The 19,530-nt window shown below is 42.1% G+C and overlaps 1 protein-coding gene across 2 annotated transcripts in view; it reads right to left on the bottom strand.

Annotated features, from left to right (window-relative positions):
• Window positions 1-2,435: 2,435 nt before the first annotated feature.
• ATG10 (autophagy related 10) overlaps window positions 2,436-19,530 on the bottom strand; it is a 90,044-nt gene continuing 72,949 nt past the window's right edge. Inside the window, exons 6-8 of one of the 2 annotated variants that reach the window (XM_055698600.1) lie at window positions 9,994-10,091; window positions 9,585-9,704; window positions 2,436-3,017 (exon numbers count right to left, since the gene is read on the bottom strand). In XM_055698600.1, coding sequence (XP_055554575.1) covers window positions 2,990-3,017; window positions 9,585-9,704; window positions 9,994-10,091 — 246 coding nt within the window. In that variant the 3' untranslated portion in view covers window positions 2,436-2,989. Of the gene's footprint in view, window positions 3,021-9,584; window positions 9,705-9,993; window positions 10,092-19,530 lie in introns of both variants that reach the window. The other variant, XM_055698599.1, reaches the window with a different exon arrangement.

A 19,530-nucleotide genomic window follows, 5' to 3' on the forward strand; every position in this document is an offset into this window, starting at 1 on the left:
ATGTCTGCACCATAATCAAGCTATTTGAAAAACTGAAGTATTTCATCAGTTCTTATCTTGGCATTTTTCCCCTCTCTACTGTCCAGTTTTTCAACATCGCTTTAAAATTTGACTAATACAGAACTAATAGAGAATTACAGAAGAGAACATCAACCAAGAAGCCAACATGCCCCTCTGTATCAGCCTCTGAATCGTTGCCACCAGATCTTCCACTCTCTGATACTTGTACTCATGTATTTTATCTTGAATTTGGCTCCCAAAAGTACATTTTGCACAAAGCTTATAGGGTTCTTTGGTTAGAGCTACCTTATGCAACAAAACCTCAAAATACTTACTAGGCTGAAGTGAAAGAGTGTAAACAATTCCCCCATTATAATCACAATTCATCTGTGTGTTGACCCAAAAGGCTCTGCTTTGATTAGTATTCAGTAATTTATATTACAAATGGGAGTTAAATTTAAGAACAGATTGGGAATCTTTACTACTGGGTATTTTGTAGTTTAGTCATCTGGCAATTTGTGAGATTTGGATTCAAATCCTTCACATTCAGGCACAGAAGCAACACTGAACTTGGGCTTCCCTTATCCTGCAAATGTGGCAGCCCCGGTCGTAATGAAATACGCTTTTGCTGCAGCCCCGTCCCAGCTTTATGGGGGAACTCTGGAAAATCTGCTCTCTGCAATCCCAGAATTAAGACTCCTTCTGTTGGAATCTCACTTAAATACCCTTTTAAGGTTTTCAGAGGGAGGCCTCCACGCTTTGACGAACAGTGTGAATGCGCGTCACCTGTAGCGCACTTCACTCAGCACCTCAGCGGGCAAGCGAGGAGGCTGGGTGACCATGCACCAGCTATCCCCGCAGCCCCCTGGGGTACCCATTATAATTTTTATTTTTACTGTACTTCATTTTCCTAGACCTTCTGTTTTCTTGGCTAGTGGAGAGTTAACAGCTCGTAATTTTTTTTTCTTCCGTGCAACCATATGCATGTACTGGATGTATTCTCTTTTCACTCAAAATGCTATGCGGGTGCATTTTGAGGATCTTCTACACCTGCCCAGTATTTCTTACAGCTTCACTGACTACTGTTTAGCATGGAAATTTCAACCAAGCTATTACATGCCCAGAAATTCCAGATATGTCCTTACCACGTCTGCTGTGGCTCTGCCTAATGCTTCTGTGAAACTTGGAATAGATACGCAGCGATCAGAGGTAGCGCACAGTAGAGATGTGTGCATATTTTGCTACAAAGTGTCTGAAACCCAGCCTTTGTCTAGCAGCAGAACAATGTAAGTAAAGTATACAGCCAGGTTTGAAAGAAGTACAGCTGTATTTACTAATAATAAACATCAAACCAACAGCAGGTACACACATGTGAGAGAAATCAGATGCAAAATTACATGTAAGACTGCTAGAACATCACCAATTTTTTTTCAGGTGATCCCCGATTACAGTAAGACCGGAAGCTACTGGATGAGCAAACCCGAACACTGAAATAATGACTCACAGCTTGCAGATCTGACAGCAGTTGCTGGTGGAAGAGGCAGATCCCAGTCAGCTAGTTTAATCTAGAAATCATGGTCTTATGTATGCAAATGTTATCCTACAGACCTGCTGGTGTTAGGATTTCAGCTCAATTTCTACAAGAGATACATGACTTCAACTAAAAAAATCAGCAGCTTTGGTCTCGTTATTCCAGCAAACCGAGTGTTTGGTTTTGTTACTTTGATTTGCTTGCCCTGCATAGCGAAAACTATTAGTAGGGCTGCCAGTAATACTCCTTCGAAAAAAAAGGAAGAGGACCATCGAAGTCCTCATGGTTCAAGTTGTTTTCGAATTGTGAAGTCAGTCTGGCAGCAGAGGAGATGAAGATTTACCCGGAGGTGAATGAAGCCAGACCAGCTTCCAAAAGTAGGGCATGGTGATGAGGGATCTTGCCACTAGATGCTGCTATCGGTACAATGAGGGGAAGAGCTGAAACAAAAGGTATAAGCCAAAAAAAGTTGTTTGTGGGGACTTCAGTAAAGGAAATCTTCAAAATGGGAAATTTCGCTTTTAACTGGGGTCAGTGAGTTCCTTTTAGGAAAACGGGATGGTTGCAGCCTTGTTGCCTTTGCGTACCTAAATGGTGCGTAGATGCTACATAGAAGCACAAGAGCTTATGGAGTAAATTCACCTGAAACCTTGTTAGATCAAAAACATGAAAGAGAAGAACACCAAGTCCTTATTACTCTACCAAGCCTGTAGCTATTTTACAGGTTTGGTTGAATTAGGGTTTGTTTTGGGGGTTTGTTTGTGGGGGTTTTTTTACACTTCTTGCAATGTAGCAGAAGTGAGACTGCTGTTAAGGCGAAGGGACAGTAACAGTTACCAGGAGTACGAGAACACACAGAACTGGGAGCAGAACCAGTAAAGCACAAAGTTATTAAAGACAGGCGCACATTTTGAATTGCGTTTTATTATTTGTTTTACAAGCACCTGTAGCACGTGACATCTAGTCAACACTCGGGTACCAGGATTCTTCTAGCAAACACGTCCATGGATTCTGTCAGCACCCAGGAATAACTTGTGTTATCTGGGCACTAGAAAAATGTCAAAGGGAGATGAGCCAAGCCAAACCCCATCAGTGTTAGAGGGGTTTTAAGCCTAACGAAGAAGCATTGAAACTACGTGTTACACAAACCAAATGGAGGGGAATCCACAGAGATCAGGGAAGACATGAACTTGTGCAGCAGACATGGCAGTCCATGTTTCTACTTCATTAGTGAAGCATATTAGTAAATACTAAAGCACTTGGCTAATCATATGAAGCTAACACCACCTGACTGCTGGATGCATGGGAATGAACCTTTACAAACCGTGAAGAAGCAATCAGACCTTTGGTGGAGTGAGACCTGGCTGGAACCCACCAAAATTCAGTTCAGGATTTTGATTTGGATCAGGTGCAAAGGAAAGAAGGATTAGTTCGTTTCCACAGTTTGACAAATCTTTTTCAGGCTATGCGCAGCCCATGTTCTCCCCTGCTGTCAAAACAAGAATTGATATTGATTACTTCACTATATTCAGCTCTCATTAACTAGGTCATCATTTACTGTTGTGAAAACAAGCATGCAAGTTGACTGAAGGAATGTTTCTTGTAGTAACCAAAACCAACCAACTACAGACCTTCTGGCAGACCAGATGGGGTTAAATTCTAACCCGATCACGCTGACACTTCACCACTTGCGAAGAGAGCTTGTTGTAACTGCCCTTGAAAGTGGCGTGGCATCAACCATGGCGCTTGCTCAGCAGAAGCAAAAATCATTCTGCTTTTGAAGGTGATGTATTCCAAAAGGGTCTGACCCAGCACCAGGGACTGTCTGTGGTGATGATGCAGGTGACTGTGGGTGAAAATCTTCTTACTGGGATTCCTCTCTATCTGTAGCCTAATTCCTAAGCAGCAACCAAGGGGGAAAGGAAGCCCCTGAACGGTCTCTCCCCCCATCTGGTCTCTGCTGATGAGGCTAATGGAGCATGGCTGCTGAGCCCAGCCGCGCACAGAGAAGCTGGCAGCTTAATCTCTTTAGACAGGGCTACCTCTTCCACCGTGCTGTACTAACAACATTACAGAAAAATAATACTACAGGAAAACATGTTGTTTTCTAACAGGCTTGAGGAAGAAGGTGTTCAAGGCGAAGCTCTGTAAATCCATTCTGTTTTCAAACACAGCAGTAAACCCCTCTCTTGCCTCGAGTTGAAATTCATCTTCAGTAGGTCACAGTTACAAGCTCTCAGGTGGAGAAGTGAAAGCTTCCTTGTGGTGCGGGGTTTTTTAAGACTCCAATGAAGTCTAGCACATAAAGGTAACAGGTGAGACACCTCCCTAATTCTTCTTGAGTAGTCAATACACGGTTAGTATTGCAGCTATGAACTTCAGGTATACTTGTTTTTTTTCTAGATGGTAACTTATTGGTAAGAAATGTTCTAAACTCCCTGAAATACTTTTAAAAGCCCCCATGTTACTAAAAATATGCACAAATATACATATATACACTGTTCTCTGAAAGAGAGCATTTTGAAGGAAATAACTGTAACTTCACAGATCAGAGGAAAGAGCAATCATTTTTGCTTTGTGCTGTAACAGAAATGCTATGTAATATAAATATAGATGTCCAAACAAATTCATTAAGCCACTGTCGTAGCAAATGGAAAAAAAAAAAAAAAAAAAAAAGCTCTTGAAAAAATTTTGCTGAAATTCATGGAGTCAAAACAAGAATTGATATTGATTACTTCACTATATTCAGCTCTCATTAACTAGGTCATCATTTACTGTTGTGAAAACAAGCATGCGAGTTGACTGAAGGAATGTTTCTTGTAGTAACCAAAACCAACCAACTACAGACCTTCTGGCAGACCAGATGGGGGTTAAATTCTAACCCGATCACGCTGACACAAATGAGGGATTATGCAGGTAGCAATTGCCTTCCAAAGAGAGGCATGTTTTTGGCTTAGCTGAACACATAAAATTAATTCTTGCTGATTCTTGTAACCAAGGGCAGGTATGAGTCAGTTCTCTTAAAAAAAGAAGTCCCCAGAGGCAATGGTCCTCAATATGTCTTCCCAGATTAGCAAGGATGAATGACTGAGCAAATTTACAAAAACCGTTTGGAACTGGAAATTTTCTTTTCGGTAAACTGCAAGATTTCAGATAATGTACATAGCCAAAACCGAAGTTCAGATCTAAGACTCTCCAATAGATTTTCTAAATAAAATTATAGAACAGTGCTGCAATTAACTTGATTATGAAATAAAATAGCATTTTTGTACACAAACATTATGTATAAAATACCCTCTAAGTCCTTAAGGCACAAATGTAAGGAAATTAGATGCCTACCTCCCACTTCAGCTATCAGAAAGCATGTATCTAAACAGCGTTACCTCTCTCCATGATCCCAAGTATTTACGTTATCCCGCATTTGTTTCTCAATTTAAGCTTAGTGTACTCATACTAATGAGCTGAATTTTTACCTAGTGGTATTCTAGACAAATTTCAGGGAAACACTGATACTAATGATGACACTGCTCTGTTATTTCACTGTTTACGGTGTTAAATGGTTAAGAATTGTAGCAGGGCAGGACAACTGTCAATTTGCTTATCCATTCCATGCTCGTTATTATCACCATCGTGTCTCAGTAACTGTGGGAACAGGGTCAAGGCACTGAAGAGGAATTTGGAGGGGTGTTATCAGCAGGAAGGAAGCAAGACAGAGACAGCTTCAGAAACTGGGAACAACTTAAGTGTCCAGCCAAGTGAATGCATGGTTGTAAGATCCAGGAGGTAGGGTGACTGCTGAAAGAGGATGTCTAGGAGTTAAGAGTGTGTCTGCCATGTCACTGACACAGCAGTATCCCGCTGTGTGCGACCTTATGCTAGACAAGTGCCTAGGGCTGTCTCCCACAGAGGGAACTTTAAGTCTAGTACAACATGTAATGCCCTGTCCAAATACTTCTCGATCTTGTTTAGAAACGATAAATTAAGGTAGAAAGTAATGAGCTTTGAGACTTCTTCCATTTAAAAGAAAAGTATTTTTTCTATCTATATACAAATTCCACTTTTATTCTAATTCATGAAAAAAAGAAGGGAAGATTAAGGTGCAGTGGAAGGCTGATGAAGTGGAGAAAGTGACTGGAGTACATTCTCTCAGATTTGTTTAGGTCTGTTTTTGGTTTTTTTTCTGTCTGTAATTCCAATCTGTAAATTACACTGTCTGATGTACAGCATCCCATGGATGAGATGCTGACATTCGGAGCAGAGCAATGACATTTTACAGACTTGCAATAAGAAGTCTTGCCTAGAGTGAAGAAACCCAACTGGTCAATTAATATTGTTGTATCACAGTTCCTGTTTCCAAGACAGAAACAGCAAGAGCTGGTCTCCAAGAAATGCCTGTGAAACCATGCTTATAAAATTTGCACAGCAACAGCTTAGCAGTTGAATCCTCTCAGGGTCTAACTAGTATTGGAAATAATACTCAGTGCTGTTTCAGGCTCTTTTCTTCTCCGTTCTCAAGGAAGGTCTCGTCAAGTATATGAGAACACCAAAACCAGCTTTTCAGCTGTAAGTTATTCCAAAGACACTCTGTATTCAGGACTGTACTCTGTGATTTATATTGTTTAAAAGTGGAATTTCTTCTGTATATTTGACCCTCAGTGCAGTACAAAGTAACTTCTGTGTTGCTTGTGAAAATATGCATAACTGATCCTCAGATACACTGATATCTCAGTTCAGTACCGATGGCTTACAGGGGACAACTACATCAATCCTTTCTACTTCTCTAATCCGAGGTCAGGAGAAGCTAACTCAGACCTTGCTTTAAATAAAGCTACCTGAGGCCAGTTCTAAGTTACACCAGGAGTAAAGGTCCTAGGGGCTAGCCAGCACAGTGTCGGTGTGCCAATATGCCGCACAGAAGCAGCAGAAGCTGACACAGAGATGTCTAGCAATGCTGGGCAGCTGAGAAGGGCTGATTGATTTTACTCCTCTGTCCAGTGTATCAGAAATCACAGGATCACAGTATGGCCAGTGCTGGGAGGGACCTCCGGGGATCACCCAGTCCAACCCCTGCTGAAGCAGGTCACCTACAGCAGGTTGCACAGGATCGCATCCGCAGGTTGGAATGTCCCCAGAGAAGGAGCCTGCACGGCCTCTCTGGGCAGCCTGTGCCAGCGCTCTGCCACCGCCAAGGCAAAGAAGTTCTTCCTCGTATTCAGGTGGAACTGCCTGGGCTGCAGTTTGTGCCCGTTGCCCCTTGTCCTGTCACTGGGCACCGCTGAAAAGAGCCTGGCCCTGTCCTACTGACACTCGCCCTTAAGACATCTGTAGACATCGATGAGATCCCCTCTCGGTCTCCTCCAGGCTACACAGGCCCAGCTCTCTCAGCCTGTCCTCGTAAGGGAGATGCTCTGGCCCCTCATCAGCTTCGTAGCTTCTGCTGGACCCTCTCCAGCAGTTCCATGTCTCTGGTGAACTGGGCAGCCCAGCACTGGGCACACGCTCCAGATGCGGCCTCACCAGGGCGGAGCAGAGGGGGAGGGTCACCTCCCTCCACCTGCTGGCCCCGCTCCTCCTCGTGCCCCCCAGGATCCCACTGGCCACCTTGGCCACACGGGCACACTGCTGGCTCATGGGCAACTTGCTGCCCACCAGCACTCCCGGGTCCTGCTCTGCAGAGCTGCCCCCCGGCAGGTCACCCCCAGCCGGTGCTGGTGCACGGGGCTGTCCCTCCCCAGGAGCAGGATCCCTCACTTGCCCCTGTTGAACATCATGAGGTTCCTCCCCACCCAACTCTCCAGCCCGCCCAGGTCTCGCTGAATGGCAGCGCAGGCCCCTGGTGTGTCAGCTGCTCCTCCAGATCTGTGTCATCAGGAACCTGCCGAGGGTGCCTCTGTCCCTTCACCCAGGTCACCGATGGGCAAGTTGAACAGGGCTGGACCCAGCACTGACCCCTCCAGCCAGGCTCTGTGCTGCTGGTCACAGCTCTCACCCCACTGTCTGAAGTGAAAATCACAGAGCAGGGATGAACACTTAACAACTCTTAAAACTCCTGTTACCTGGGGCTTTTTTGTTTTTCCTTCTCGTTAAGTTCTGTTACATTTGAAAATGGGCTACGGATGCAATTATCAAGCATACATTACCAAAGTGTTAAAAAAGGCAATGTAGTTGCTGGCATTGTACATGAACGGAAGGATGTCTTTTATAGATCTTACACAGAAAAATGACTTTTCAGATTGTTATGATCCAGAATTAGACAAATTATGTGTTTTCATTATTAATTCCAAATGGCTGGCAAAATAACTACATACCAATAGAATTTTAAAGACTGTATGGTATTTCAATTCACCAATAACACACGATGCAAGTTAAAAATATGCAACCAATAAAAATACCTAAAACCCCAGAATCTGAAACCCAATGCATTTCACATTTCCAGCTCTGATGTGGCATACATTAGACTCTGTATGGAAGTGACATATTGCTGAACATAAAAAGTAAGATTTGTAATTCCATCTCCACTGCTCAGGACTTGCGGTCTGTTTTATACTACAAATAAAATGTTATCTGAAAAGAATCCAAGACAACTTGTATGAAAGTTACTTCTAATCTGGTTTTCACTGATTGCACGACCATGCAATTTCTACTTGCCCAAAAATCAACAGCTGTCAGAGGAGGCTTGCATAAAGACTGCACGATAGGGACTAAACCTGAACAACTCCTAGTACAATGAGAAATATTAATTGACTACAACAGTAACTCTCACAGGGTATAGCAAAGCTTCCTTTGGAGGCAGTGAAGCACAGAAAAGCCAGATGTTCTCATACGCTAGCATTAGGCACCTTGAACTCTAGAACTGTACATGCTTAGTCAGATGTAGACTGCAAGGACTCTGTCTACAATCCTGATCCTGTTTGTTTCCTGAAGCATGATGTACACAAAATATCCTCAGGAAAGTATTATTCAGTCCTCGGATTGGGATATTCTGTGTGCGGTGTTGCACACGAGGGTGGTAGAGAAGGTGGTCCCTAGCTGAAGCAGTCTCAGCCCATACACTGATTGCCACAAGCTTAAACCACATCCTCCATGTATTTTGCTGTAAATATCCCCACAGATGGTGTAGATTTTCTAGAGCCGTGATTTTTAGTAGCTAAGTTCAGCAGACCCAAACCCAGCGTCTCGGCTCTGTATCAAGGAACCATAGGCTTGCGCATTTGCGTGGTCTTACTAAGGCCACAACCACAGCAAAACAGACGGCAGGAAATAAGTGACTTCAGGGGGCCAACGCAATCACAAGGGAGTTCAGGTCTTGGTGGTGCCTGAGAGTTTTAATTACAACTGCAACCAGCTCTTGGGTCTTCCACTGTAACCAGGCAAGTTCTTGCCAGAGAAACAACCAGGAACAGTCATCTTTCCACACTGCATTTCTTACCAGTCCGGAAGGATTCCTGTAATTGATTTCATCCCTAGGAAAATCTGCAGTAACTTTACAAGAGCTAGCCATCATCTGTCTTTCAGCTCAGAGGTCTGAAGTGGCAACATCAAACAGAAAAAACGCGATGAAATTAAAATCATTGTAGCAGACTTATGTTAGATCACACCACCACCCATGTGCTGGAGGGACCACTATAAAATGCTTTTACACACCTAAGAAAGACTGTGGGATTATCAGGGACCTTGTGACAATCATGAAGGTTGCCAGCAATGTGCCAAGCACATCTCTCTCAGTGCAATTTTTCATTCCAAAGTACGTAAGGCAGCCATGTAAGCAAAATATCGAAAGTTGAGTTCTAAGTAATAGAATCATAGAAAGGTTTGGGTGGAAAAGGACATTAAAGGTCATCTAGTTCCAACCCCCTTGCCATGGGCAGGGACACCTTATGCAGGTTGCTCCAAGCCACATCCAGCCTGGCTTTGAACACTGCCAGGGATGGGGCACCCACAAATGAGCTGAACCAAGAGCTCCAAAAGAGAAGACAATAGTTTTGCCAGATATCTGAACTTTTAAATTTCATAGAAGGATGGGAAAGAAAAAAAGGTAATTTCATTTTCTTACCTTTCAACTGAATCAGCATTTGTATTCTGCTCTGGTGCTAGTTTTGCATAACTCATGGGCAGATTTAGACCCACAACTGGGCCTACAGTACTAAGCCACAAAGTGATGTAATTTATGTGTCTAGGGGAAAAAAAAAAAAAACAAAACACAAAAAAGCACTATAAACATATTATCCCAACCTTTTCTGAATTGCAGGCACACTCGACAGTCATAAAATAACTTTACATGGCACCATTCCTTCACTTTTATCTATAGCAAATGTAATTCAACTTTCAGCCCTTAGGTGACGATACAGACTCTTATTCTGCTTATTTGGACCAAGGAAATTGTTTTGACCATTTCTACTTCCTAGCTGATTTCCTTTATCTGCATTGCATAAAACCTTGCACAGCACAGTAGCATTTCTCACCTGTCGTGTTTCCGTGAACTGCTCAGTACAGAAGAGATGAATTCATTAGTCCGGCAGGGGTGCAGAACAAAAAACGGCTGCCCAAGTATGGGGTGCTCCTACGAGGGAATATCAGCTGATTTACTACACAAGAAGAAGACAGAAAAGACACCACGTGCATTTGGAAAAGAGAAAGCAAGGTCCAATTAATCCTTGATGCAACTTTTCTCATTTCGGAGTCTAGCCCACATTGCTCTTTTACTGATAGTCATGACAAATTAATAACTGAGACCATATTCTCCTATCTTGAAAGGGAAATAAGATCACCAACCAGGTTATGCCACCGTTTTAGTTAAAATCTAATGGTTTGCAGAAGTGAAGTTACTGTATCAGCATTGCCTGAATGCAAGTAGGCAAAACTATTGTGTAAACAAGTATCTGATCTGTGTCTGATATAGATATTACATATCATATTACGATATGTAATACAGAAAACAAATCCACTCCATGGAAAGGCTCTTTAAAATCCTTGACGCCTTATCCTTGTATATTCTCAGACTGGTGCTGGGAAGTAAACATGCTTTAATTTGCAACCTGAGGGTTTGAGGGGGAGCAAGAAAGAAGAGCTCTCAAGGTGTCTTTAAATTCCACTAGGTGGCACATCCTCATTTTAGACTACTCTATAGAAAAATGTCCTAGAACAGACGTTCTTCAAGAAGCCCAGTCAAATCATCCTCAGGAAAGAACATCATTTAGTGACAGAGTTTGCAGTCAGACACACTCCCTACAACATGACAAGGCCCTGTCTGTTCCTCTCTACCTTCACACTGCACACAGTGCTGCTGAAAACTCAACCCAATGCTCCATAAAGCTTTCACTTTCATCTCCAGCCAGCACTTGAACAGCATATGTGTTCTGACTTAATCAAGCCTGCACTCAATGCAAAGCTGTAACAGTGATCTCATCAGCTCCTACATGGATGATACCACAAGATCAGCATATCTGTCTCACGCACCATGCCCTAGGGAAGTGATTTTCCTTTAATGCTGCTGAGGTCACTGCTAGTACTTAAACAAACCCTACCTTGTCCCCTTGTGCAATAAGGGGCATAACGGCACGGCAGGGGATGGCTGGAATGGGATTCTAGACAAGAAAGATGTCACGTATGAAACGTCATGATAGCCTGTTCACAGCCAAGCACAGGCTGTGCTTAGACACTGCTGAGCCCAAGACTCTGCCAGAGCTGAGCTGCACACAACACAAGGCAGCAGGGTGGGGAGAAGCAGGCACGGGCCATGATGGAGAAAACAGCAGCGTCACCACCTCTGCACGCCGTTCCCCATTCAGCTGTGTCAGCCTGACTTACTACGCTATGCTACTCACCAGAGCCACAGCAGGGACTGACTATGAGGATTAATGTGTCTAGGGGAAAAAAAACCCAAAACACAAAAAAGCACCATAAACATATTATCCCAACCTTTTCTGAATTGCAGGCACACTTGACAGTCATAAAATAACTTTACATGGCACTATTCCTTCACTTTTATCTATAGCAAATGTAATTCAACTAACCTACTGACCTGGGTAAAGACCCTTTTCCTTAGATGTGCTTCTTATGGTGGTTCTGTCTCCTGATGACAAAGAAGAAATACTACATTTATGCTCCAACACAGACTTCCCTTGTCCAAGCTGATAAAACTGTAGCCAGACTACCCTAATTCTGTGATGCCATTTCATCTTGGCATGTTGTAAATTGCCTGCACTGAAGAGAAGATGCTTACGAAGTCTTCCTTCTACACAGTAAAAACCCTTTTTCCAACTCCTTGCCTAGAAACAAAAAACGTATCATAGCCTGTCATGTTCAGAAATAGGACATGTTTTATATTATTAAATATTAAACAGGGTCTTTTACAGCTGAAGGACACTTGGCTCATGCTGAAGATGTATCCATGACGATCAATCATTTTATGTCTAAGAGAACTTTAAAAAACTTCCAGAAGCTCTAGAACATAAAAAAATAACGTTCACATAGCACTGTTTTACACTGCAGTGCAAACAGGTAACTCGTGCAAGAATGCTACCATCTGCTGTTGGTAAAAGCGAACTGATGCTGTTTTCTGTTTAGAAAAAGTAGCAGTTTGGATTAAAAATCCTTTCTAATTATCTGCTATCTTAAATCAGCTTATGTCTCCAAATAATTCTAGAAAATGCAAAGATTATGCCAATGGTATTCCTCAAAGATAGTACTAAAAATAGTTAACAATATTTACAAAACTATTAGGCAAAGAAGAAAAAAAGTAGACTGAGGCAGCAGTTTCAGCCAACATCCCCACACAAAGAAAGACGATAAAGATGTACCACACACTCCCAGAAAGAACAGAGAAGATAATCTGGGCACTAAGTGACAGCACCGACAAGTGTCCTGGTTTCAGCTGGGATGGAGTTAATTTTCTTCTCAGTAGTTAGTACAGTGCTGTGTTTTGGCTCTGATGTGAGAACAGCGTTGACAGGGCACTGATGGTTTTAGTTGTTGCTGGGTGATGTTTCTACTAAATCAAGGACTTCTCGGTTCCTTGGGCCCTGCCAGCCAGAGGGCTGGGGGGGCACGGGACATGGGGAGGGGACACAGCCAGGACAGGTGACCCAAGCCAGCCAGAGAGGGATTCCATACCGTGGGACGTCATGCTGAGTATATACCCTGGGGGAAGGAGGAGGAAGGGGGGACATTTGGCATTATGGCGTTTGTCCTCCCGAGTACCCGTTACGTGATGGAGCCCGGCTGCCCTGGGATGGCTGAGCCTGCCTGCCCGTGGGGAGTGGGGAAGGAATTCCCTGCTTGGCTTGGCTTGCGTGCGCGGCTTTCGCTTTACCCTTTTCCCCCACCTTTCCATTTTGTTATAATTATTATTGTTGTTATTATTATTATTATTGTTGTTCTTACCTCTTTATTCTGTTTAAATTATTAAATTGTTCTTATCTCCACCCTTGACTTTTACATTCCTTTCCGATTCTCCTCCCCCTCCCTCCGAGTGAGGGGGAGTAAGCAACTGGCTGCATGGTGCTGGGTTGCCAGGTGGGGTTAAACCACGACAATCAAGGTATAAAAATAATTCCAAATACTGAATATTCTGCCTGAAGTCACTCCCAACCATCCTGCTGCCTGGTATTTGATTCTGTCCTGCACTTCTTGCTTCAGCAAACCACCAGTGAGTGACAAATGGAGGCCAGAGTAGATGTTTAAATAGCTTACTAACTTTACATTCTACATCTTTCTTCATGTAGTCCTTCCTCTTCTTACAACATGACAGAGTGATGCTAAAAAATTCCCAAACTCTAACAATTAGATGTCTGTATGAAAAAGCAGAGCGCATTACTACTGTTTTTCAAAAGGGTAACATGCTTGGTCCCACCATCTTTGACATCAGTCTGCAACTCACAAGCATGTGATAGAGGTAAAATCTGTTTAACGCTCTGAACTCCCTGCACTCTCTCCTCCATTCTTCTTCAACAGGTGGAAGGCTCTTTCTTCCCCTCCAGATCCAGTGGATGTAAAGGCAGAGGTTTTGGCTACAGGACCCAGCGATCAGCTTCTGGGTTAATCCGAAGGCTCTGAGGACACTTGGTCTTGGCTAGTCGAACCGTCTTCCTAGCTTGTCTCCTAGTTCTTCAAATTATCAAGGGTTACTTCATACACATCCTGAAGTAACAGCTGCTCCAGGCTGGTGTAAATCTCAATATAATCCACAGAATTTTGAACTGCAACAATGAAATGACCCCGGGGTTTAGCTAAATCCATGCTGCTCCTTGGCCAGGCTCTGAGAATGGCATGGGCACTAAAGCTGCGTGTCTGGACATTCAGGATGAGCTGCTTTGATTTCAATTTAGCCGGGTATTTTTGAAAACAGAGCACTGTCACTTACTTGTTTACCTCTAATCCAGAAAACTGAGTTCATTACCACACTGATCCTTCAGCACTGAAAGTCCACAGGCACCGTGTCATGCAAAACAGCTGTGTCCAAAGTCAAGATTTTTTTCAGTAAGTTTGCTGCGTGTATCTTCTTACCCTAAACAAAAGGTATGAAACTGCAAAGCCATGCTATTTATTTAAAACCTGAAAGCTAGGAGTATTGTCACACACTGCTAGGAGAAACACAAAAGCTTAAGAGATTAAAAGAAATCCTGAGGTAAGACCCATTAAGCAGGAGTCTCTAAAAAGGGAAAAGACTGAGGCATGGAAGAGCTGTTGAGGATCAGGGAAGACACTCTGAGAGCATCAGATCTGATTCAGCCAAATCCTAAATTCCATATCCTGTGTATAATGGCATCCCCATGAGGCTTTAATGTATACTCAAGGTGAAATCACTGACCCAGCATCTCTGAGGAGGAAGTACCAGACAGCTGCCAATAAAAATGCAGAAGTTATCGAAGCCCTCAACGATTTCAGAATTGGTAATGGGCTACACAGCCTTTTCATCGCCAGGTCACCAGCTCAGATGTGTCCTGGGCTGGTGGCAGCCAGAACTCATCACTGTGCAACCGCTGTACATGCAACTGTCAGGTTTCACACAGTCAAAGTGCCATTAATTAGTGCCCATGCTGGTGGTCACTGCAGGTGAGTCCAGAACTGAAGATGTTGGTTTACCTTGCCACCACAGGGGCAAGTCCCTGCAGGTCAGCTCTGAAGTCAGGAAAATCGGGAAACTCGCACTTCCACTGCTCACGGCATGCCCTGAGAGAGGGCTGTGCATCGCCAGTGCAGTGAATCCTGAGTCCTTCTCAAACACTATCAAAGGTGTGAGAATGAATGAAAATTTGTGCTGCACCAGCTTCATGAGCATATTTACTACCTGCTGCAGTCATCTGGTGGAATGATGATATTCCACACACAGTGCAATGTATCCTGAGCAAAATATTAAGGCAGCAACACTAGCCTTCAGCTAGCCTGATATGTAAGCCAGTTACATGAAAAATATGAAGTCCTACTAGGACTCCATGGGAAAAAAAAAACAACCAACAAACACTTTAAAGAGTGTAAAAGAGTGTTACCACTTCTAGTTTACAATTAATCTTTTTCCAGTTGGTCATGTAGCAATGCATTTTAGAGAGTAATGCGTGAGAGTTTCAAATCAATTCTCACAATTACTCACTGGCATAGTACAGCAAGAACCCATTTGCAGGTTGCCACAACTCTTCTGGACAGTAATAACACTGACATACAGTTTATTTGAAATCAACAGCATTATTTTCTTGTACCTCTATGATCTTGTATCCATCTACCTATGAGGCTGATTCTTAACACTGTTCAGCACCGTACACTGGAGTCCATCATACATCTGCATATCCCTCTGAGTCCGACCCAACTTTCATGGGAAATAAAACTTTTACAGGCAGCCATTAGCTCCATTGAATCTGAAAACTCAAAATGCTTTTTTTGCTTTTTCTGTAGAAAAACGTCTTCACTAGGCGACTTGAAGGAGACTTGGCAACAATGTATGTTTTGTACCCATCTCTGTAGCTGTGACCTCAACTCTTCCCATACAAAACCATACAAGAGAGAGATGGATGAAAGATGTGAAATGTCTGTTTGGGCAGATCGAAAATGAATGTAGTTACATTTAGGAATGCCACACAAGATTGGACGTGACTGAGCACTGGCAGCACAACAGCTTACTGCTTGTTAGCTGCGCAACTATAGCCATCTGTGCACAGTCACTGAGCTGCCTCAGTTGTGAGGTTAAACTGGTGAGCTTAAACCTCTTCCACTGAGGTTTATGTTAGATAGTACGCTTGAGCCACAAAAAATGACTGCTGCAGGTTCCCAGAGCACTGAAAACATTTCAGCTGAGCAGCAGCTATTACTGTGTGGTGTACGAAGGCCTCTTCCCACGAAGTCCATCATGGATGTGAAGGTTTGATCAACCATCCTTCACCCGTCCCGTCATCACTTACTAATGAAACTGGACTGCCCCTCACAGGGTCATCACAAGTTAAGGTGTAAAAAACTAATTTCATCCTCTCTCCTCTGCAGTACAGTGAAATGTTAAGACATGAATATGAACTGTAGCGAAGACTGGGTAGTTCCTAAGTGTAAGTATAATTAAGTCTAAAATGCCTGTCAGATTGGACATTCTACCAAGCAGTGCCTATAGGAAATCCTATCCATGTCAGACTTAAACTAAAAATAAGTATTACTTCAGGTAATTGCCTGTAGGTATCTGTACTGTACCTGCTGTTCTCTCCCGCAGCCAGCAGATATTTTGTTGTCAATACATCTCTTGTAACAGCACCATTTATTTTCTCTGTCATAACTGGAGTTCTTCCAGTAGAAATGGCTTCTATTTTCTCCAGTGCTACATTAAACTGCCTTCAAGCATCCATCATAACATTTATGGTAGCGCAAAATGGATTTGTGCCTGAAACTGCCTCTTCTCCCATCCAGTCTGCATGATGTTGCTTTGAAAAAATACATTCATGGAGGGGTTTCAAAACTTTCACGCAGGATACTACCACCAAACACCACAGCCAGGACCAATTCTTTTCAGACGCTTTCCCAGCACCATTCACAATTCCAGTCATCAGATCAGAAAAAGGTGGCAGGATTAATAAAACATGTCCCCTATCATCTCTTTTTTAAGGAAATGGAAATAGTGATGCAATGAATAAATAAGTTGCATGCTCTTCCCTTTTCACCAATTTTTGACCACAGTTACCGAAACAAGTGCCTGTTTTTAAGTAAAAATCCTTCACTCAAGATACTATAAATATTTTATGTTCTTGAAATCACAGTCTTATCTCTTTCTCATCCCTTATTTTTATATACATCAATAATAACTTACTTTTTAATAAACCCTAAGTCTACTCATTGAGAAAGGAAGTAATAAAATCATGTTCTCCAGATTGACTGTGTGTCCCACGACCAGAAGAGTAACTGTGCACACGTGGAACTTAAACTTGAAGTCAAAAGGATTACTTTATGCTTAAATTACACATGTTCTCAGGTTCAGGTGTAAAAACTGAGTAATGTTTTTATGAATGAGGTCTAGGGAGACTTTAAGCCTGAGCACTGAAGCCAGATGAGTATATGCGTGTTGTGTTTACAAGGACTGGTAATGGTGATTGCAAAGGCAACAGGACAGCCACAGCTGTCACTAGAAAGACGCAATGTTAAGGAACTACAATTACACAGGGAACTTTTATCATCCTGACAGAAGACATAGATCATAGTAACAAAGCTGTTGTTAGGATAGTAATTCTATAGGGCTTCTCCATTCTACTGACACAGGTCACAACATTTCTATTAATGCAGCCATTCATAAAAATAATGTTTTATTAATAGGATTGATACAGAGAAATTGTAATTGGAAAAAAAAAACAGAAAAAAGAAATCAGAAAAGGCAAAATGGCTGTTGAAAGAAATGTGCTTGCTGTAATAGACATCAGCTCCAAAAAAGCTTAAAAAGAAGTCATCAGCTCCAAAAAAGCTATTTATCCTTGGGGGCATGGGACACAGTTTATTATCTGGGACAGGTAACATATTTATAGTCACCTTGATTTCAATTTACAAGCAGAAGCCAAGCCATTCTACTGATAAAAAGTGAGGAAAGTTTCTGTAACTTCGCCATAAAACCGGGAGAAGCACTCCCACTGCTAAGCCCATTGAAGATGAAACAGCCTACTTCTGTCTGTAATGGGTGCTGAAGAATGACTACGAAAATGCAACTACCACTGTTCTCCTGCATTTTCTTAGACAATCAAAATAAATCTGCAATGCTACTAAGCAAGGGAAAACTTGAAGGGACCCCGATGAGACAAATAAGTGCAAACCACACCAAAAAAAGCAAATTTCTGTCATTACTGAACATCTTTTTGAGAAGAAGGCTGCAGAGGGATTTTGATTTACGCTCAAGTTCTTTGCAGAAGAGCTGTTGCAATTGCCCTTATGATTTAATCTATCTGTTCCTTGCGTATTTCGAAAGACATACCAACTAACTTTAGAGACAAGTTTTTATTAATGTTTCACTACTACTAACGCCACACAGCCAACTAAGCTGGATCCTATCCTTATTTCATCAAATATGAAGTCCAAGCTGAAGAGGCAACAAATGAAACGGCTAAGTTTTCCTGAGGAAAACGGAGTCACTTTGGCACATCCTACAACACAAACATACCAGGACACTTAACGCAGCCAGAACTTTCTTAAGACGAACCACACCTACCTCTTTGTACCTGCTGTTTCAAATCCATCGCGGCCACAAAGGTAGAAGTGCAGGTTCTGAAGAAACAAACACTTCATGGCACAAACTGCTCTTCTCATAAACGAAAACCCTGCTAATGTAATTAAGCCTGGCTGATCACAGCCTGATTGCTGCCTCTTGACTACAGCTTGCGATAAAAACCATCTTTTCATTCGGACAGACCTCACATCACTTCTATATTGCTAACTTATTGCTACTTACATTGACAGCTGCAGCTTCTGCTGAATGTGACAGCTGAGCATGTCTACAGTTTGATGCCACAAAAACATCAATCTTGCTTTTCCATTTTTAAAGCTATCAGAACTATCAGGGTACATCCGAAAGAGGAACAATAGCTCTATTCACTATCTTCGAAGACAGCTTTACTTCTCCTGTACAATGCACAGTGCAAGTTAGAAAGTCACAGACAAAGCCAGTTTGCCAGCAGTAAAGTGCTTTCAAAGGTGGCAGATGGAAATGGGTTTAAATCAGAAGTTTTACTTCAGTTTACTCTGCATCTTCAAGGCCTTCCTATTTTAGGTGTCCTCAAAAGATAAATACATTCTCTATATAGTGATTTCTGTAACTAGGAGAATGTTAACAACAGAGAGGACTGCCGTAAGACCTGATGTACAAATGTGCTTTTTGTGCAGAGCTAACTTACTACTGTAATACTTGATACTACAGAATATAAATATAACTAGATGACCAAGACCTATTTTGTATTTCATCCCCAAAATCTCTGTGATTATAGAATATTTACAGTTCTGAGAGGATGGTGATCCTTTTTTACAGTTCATAATCTCATTATTTTTTAAAAGCTACTGAATAGCTAACACAGGACCCTTTAAAGGCATACCTAAGAGGTAATCATGCAGGACAAGCACAACATTAATTAAGAACAGCCAACACTGCTAGTATATATTTCTATATTTATGTGTGTCTGTGTGTATATATATACACACACATATATATAAAGTAAGATTTGAATTAAAAATTTTAACAACAAGAGGAATCAAAGCACTAGGTGACGCTCAGACCAAGCTACATTTTTAAAGCTTAAACTTCGCACAAGCATGTAACTTGCATTTTGGATTCTTTAAGAAAACTTTATAGTTAAAAATTGGCAGGTCCATAGTTATATTGTCAAGAAATGGCATCTCAGCCATTTTCCTAAGAAAATAAACAGATGATTCTTCTTCCATGCTTGCCAAAATAAGATTAATTCAGTTGTCACCATTTTACTTATGTAGCATATAGTCTTAATTAATTACTATTTAAAATCTGTTCTTAAGTTATGAGATTCATCTAAGGTGCAAAACTG

The sequence above is a fragment of the Falco cherrug genome, chromosome Z (genome assembly GCF_023634085.1).
Source record: "Falco cherrug isolate bFalChe1 chromosome Z, bFalChe1.pri, whole genome shotgun sequence".
NCBI classification, from domain to species: domain Eukaryota; kingdom Metazoa; phylum Chordata; class Aves; order Falconiformes; family Falconidae; genus Falco; species Falco cherrug.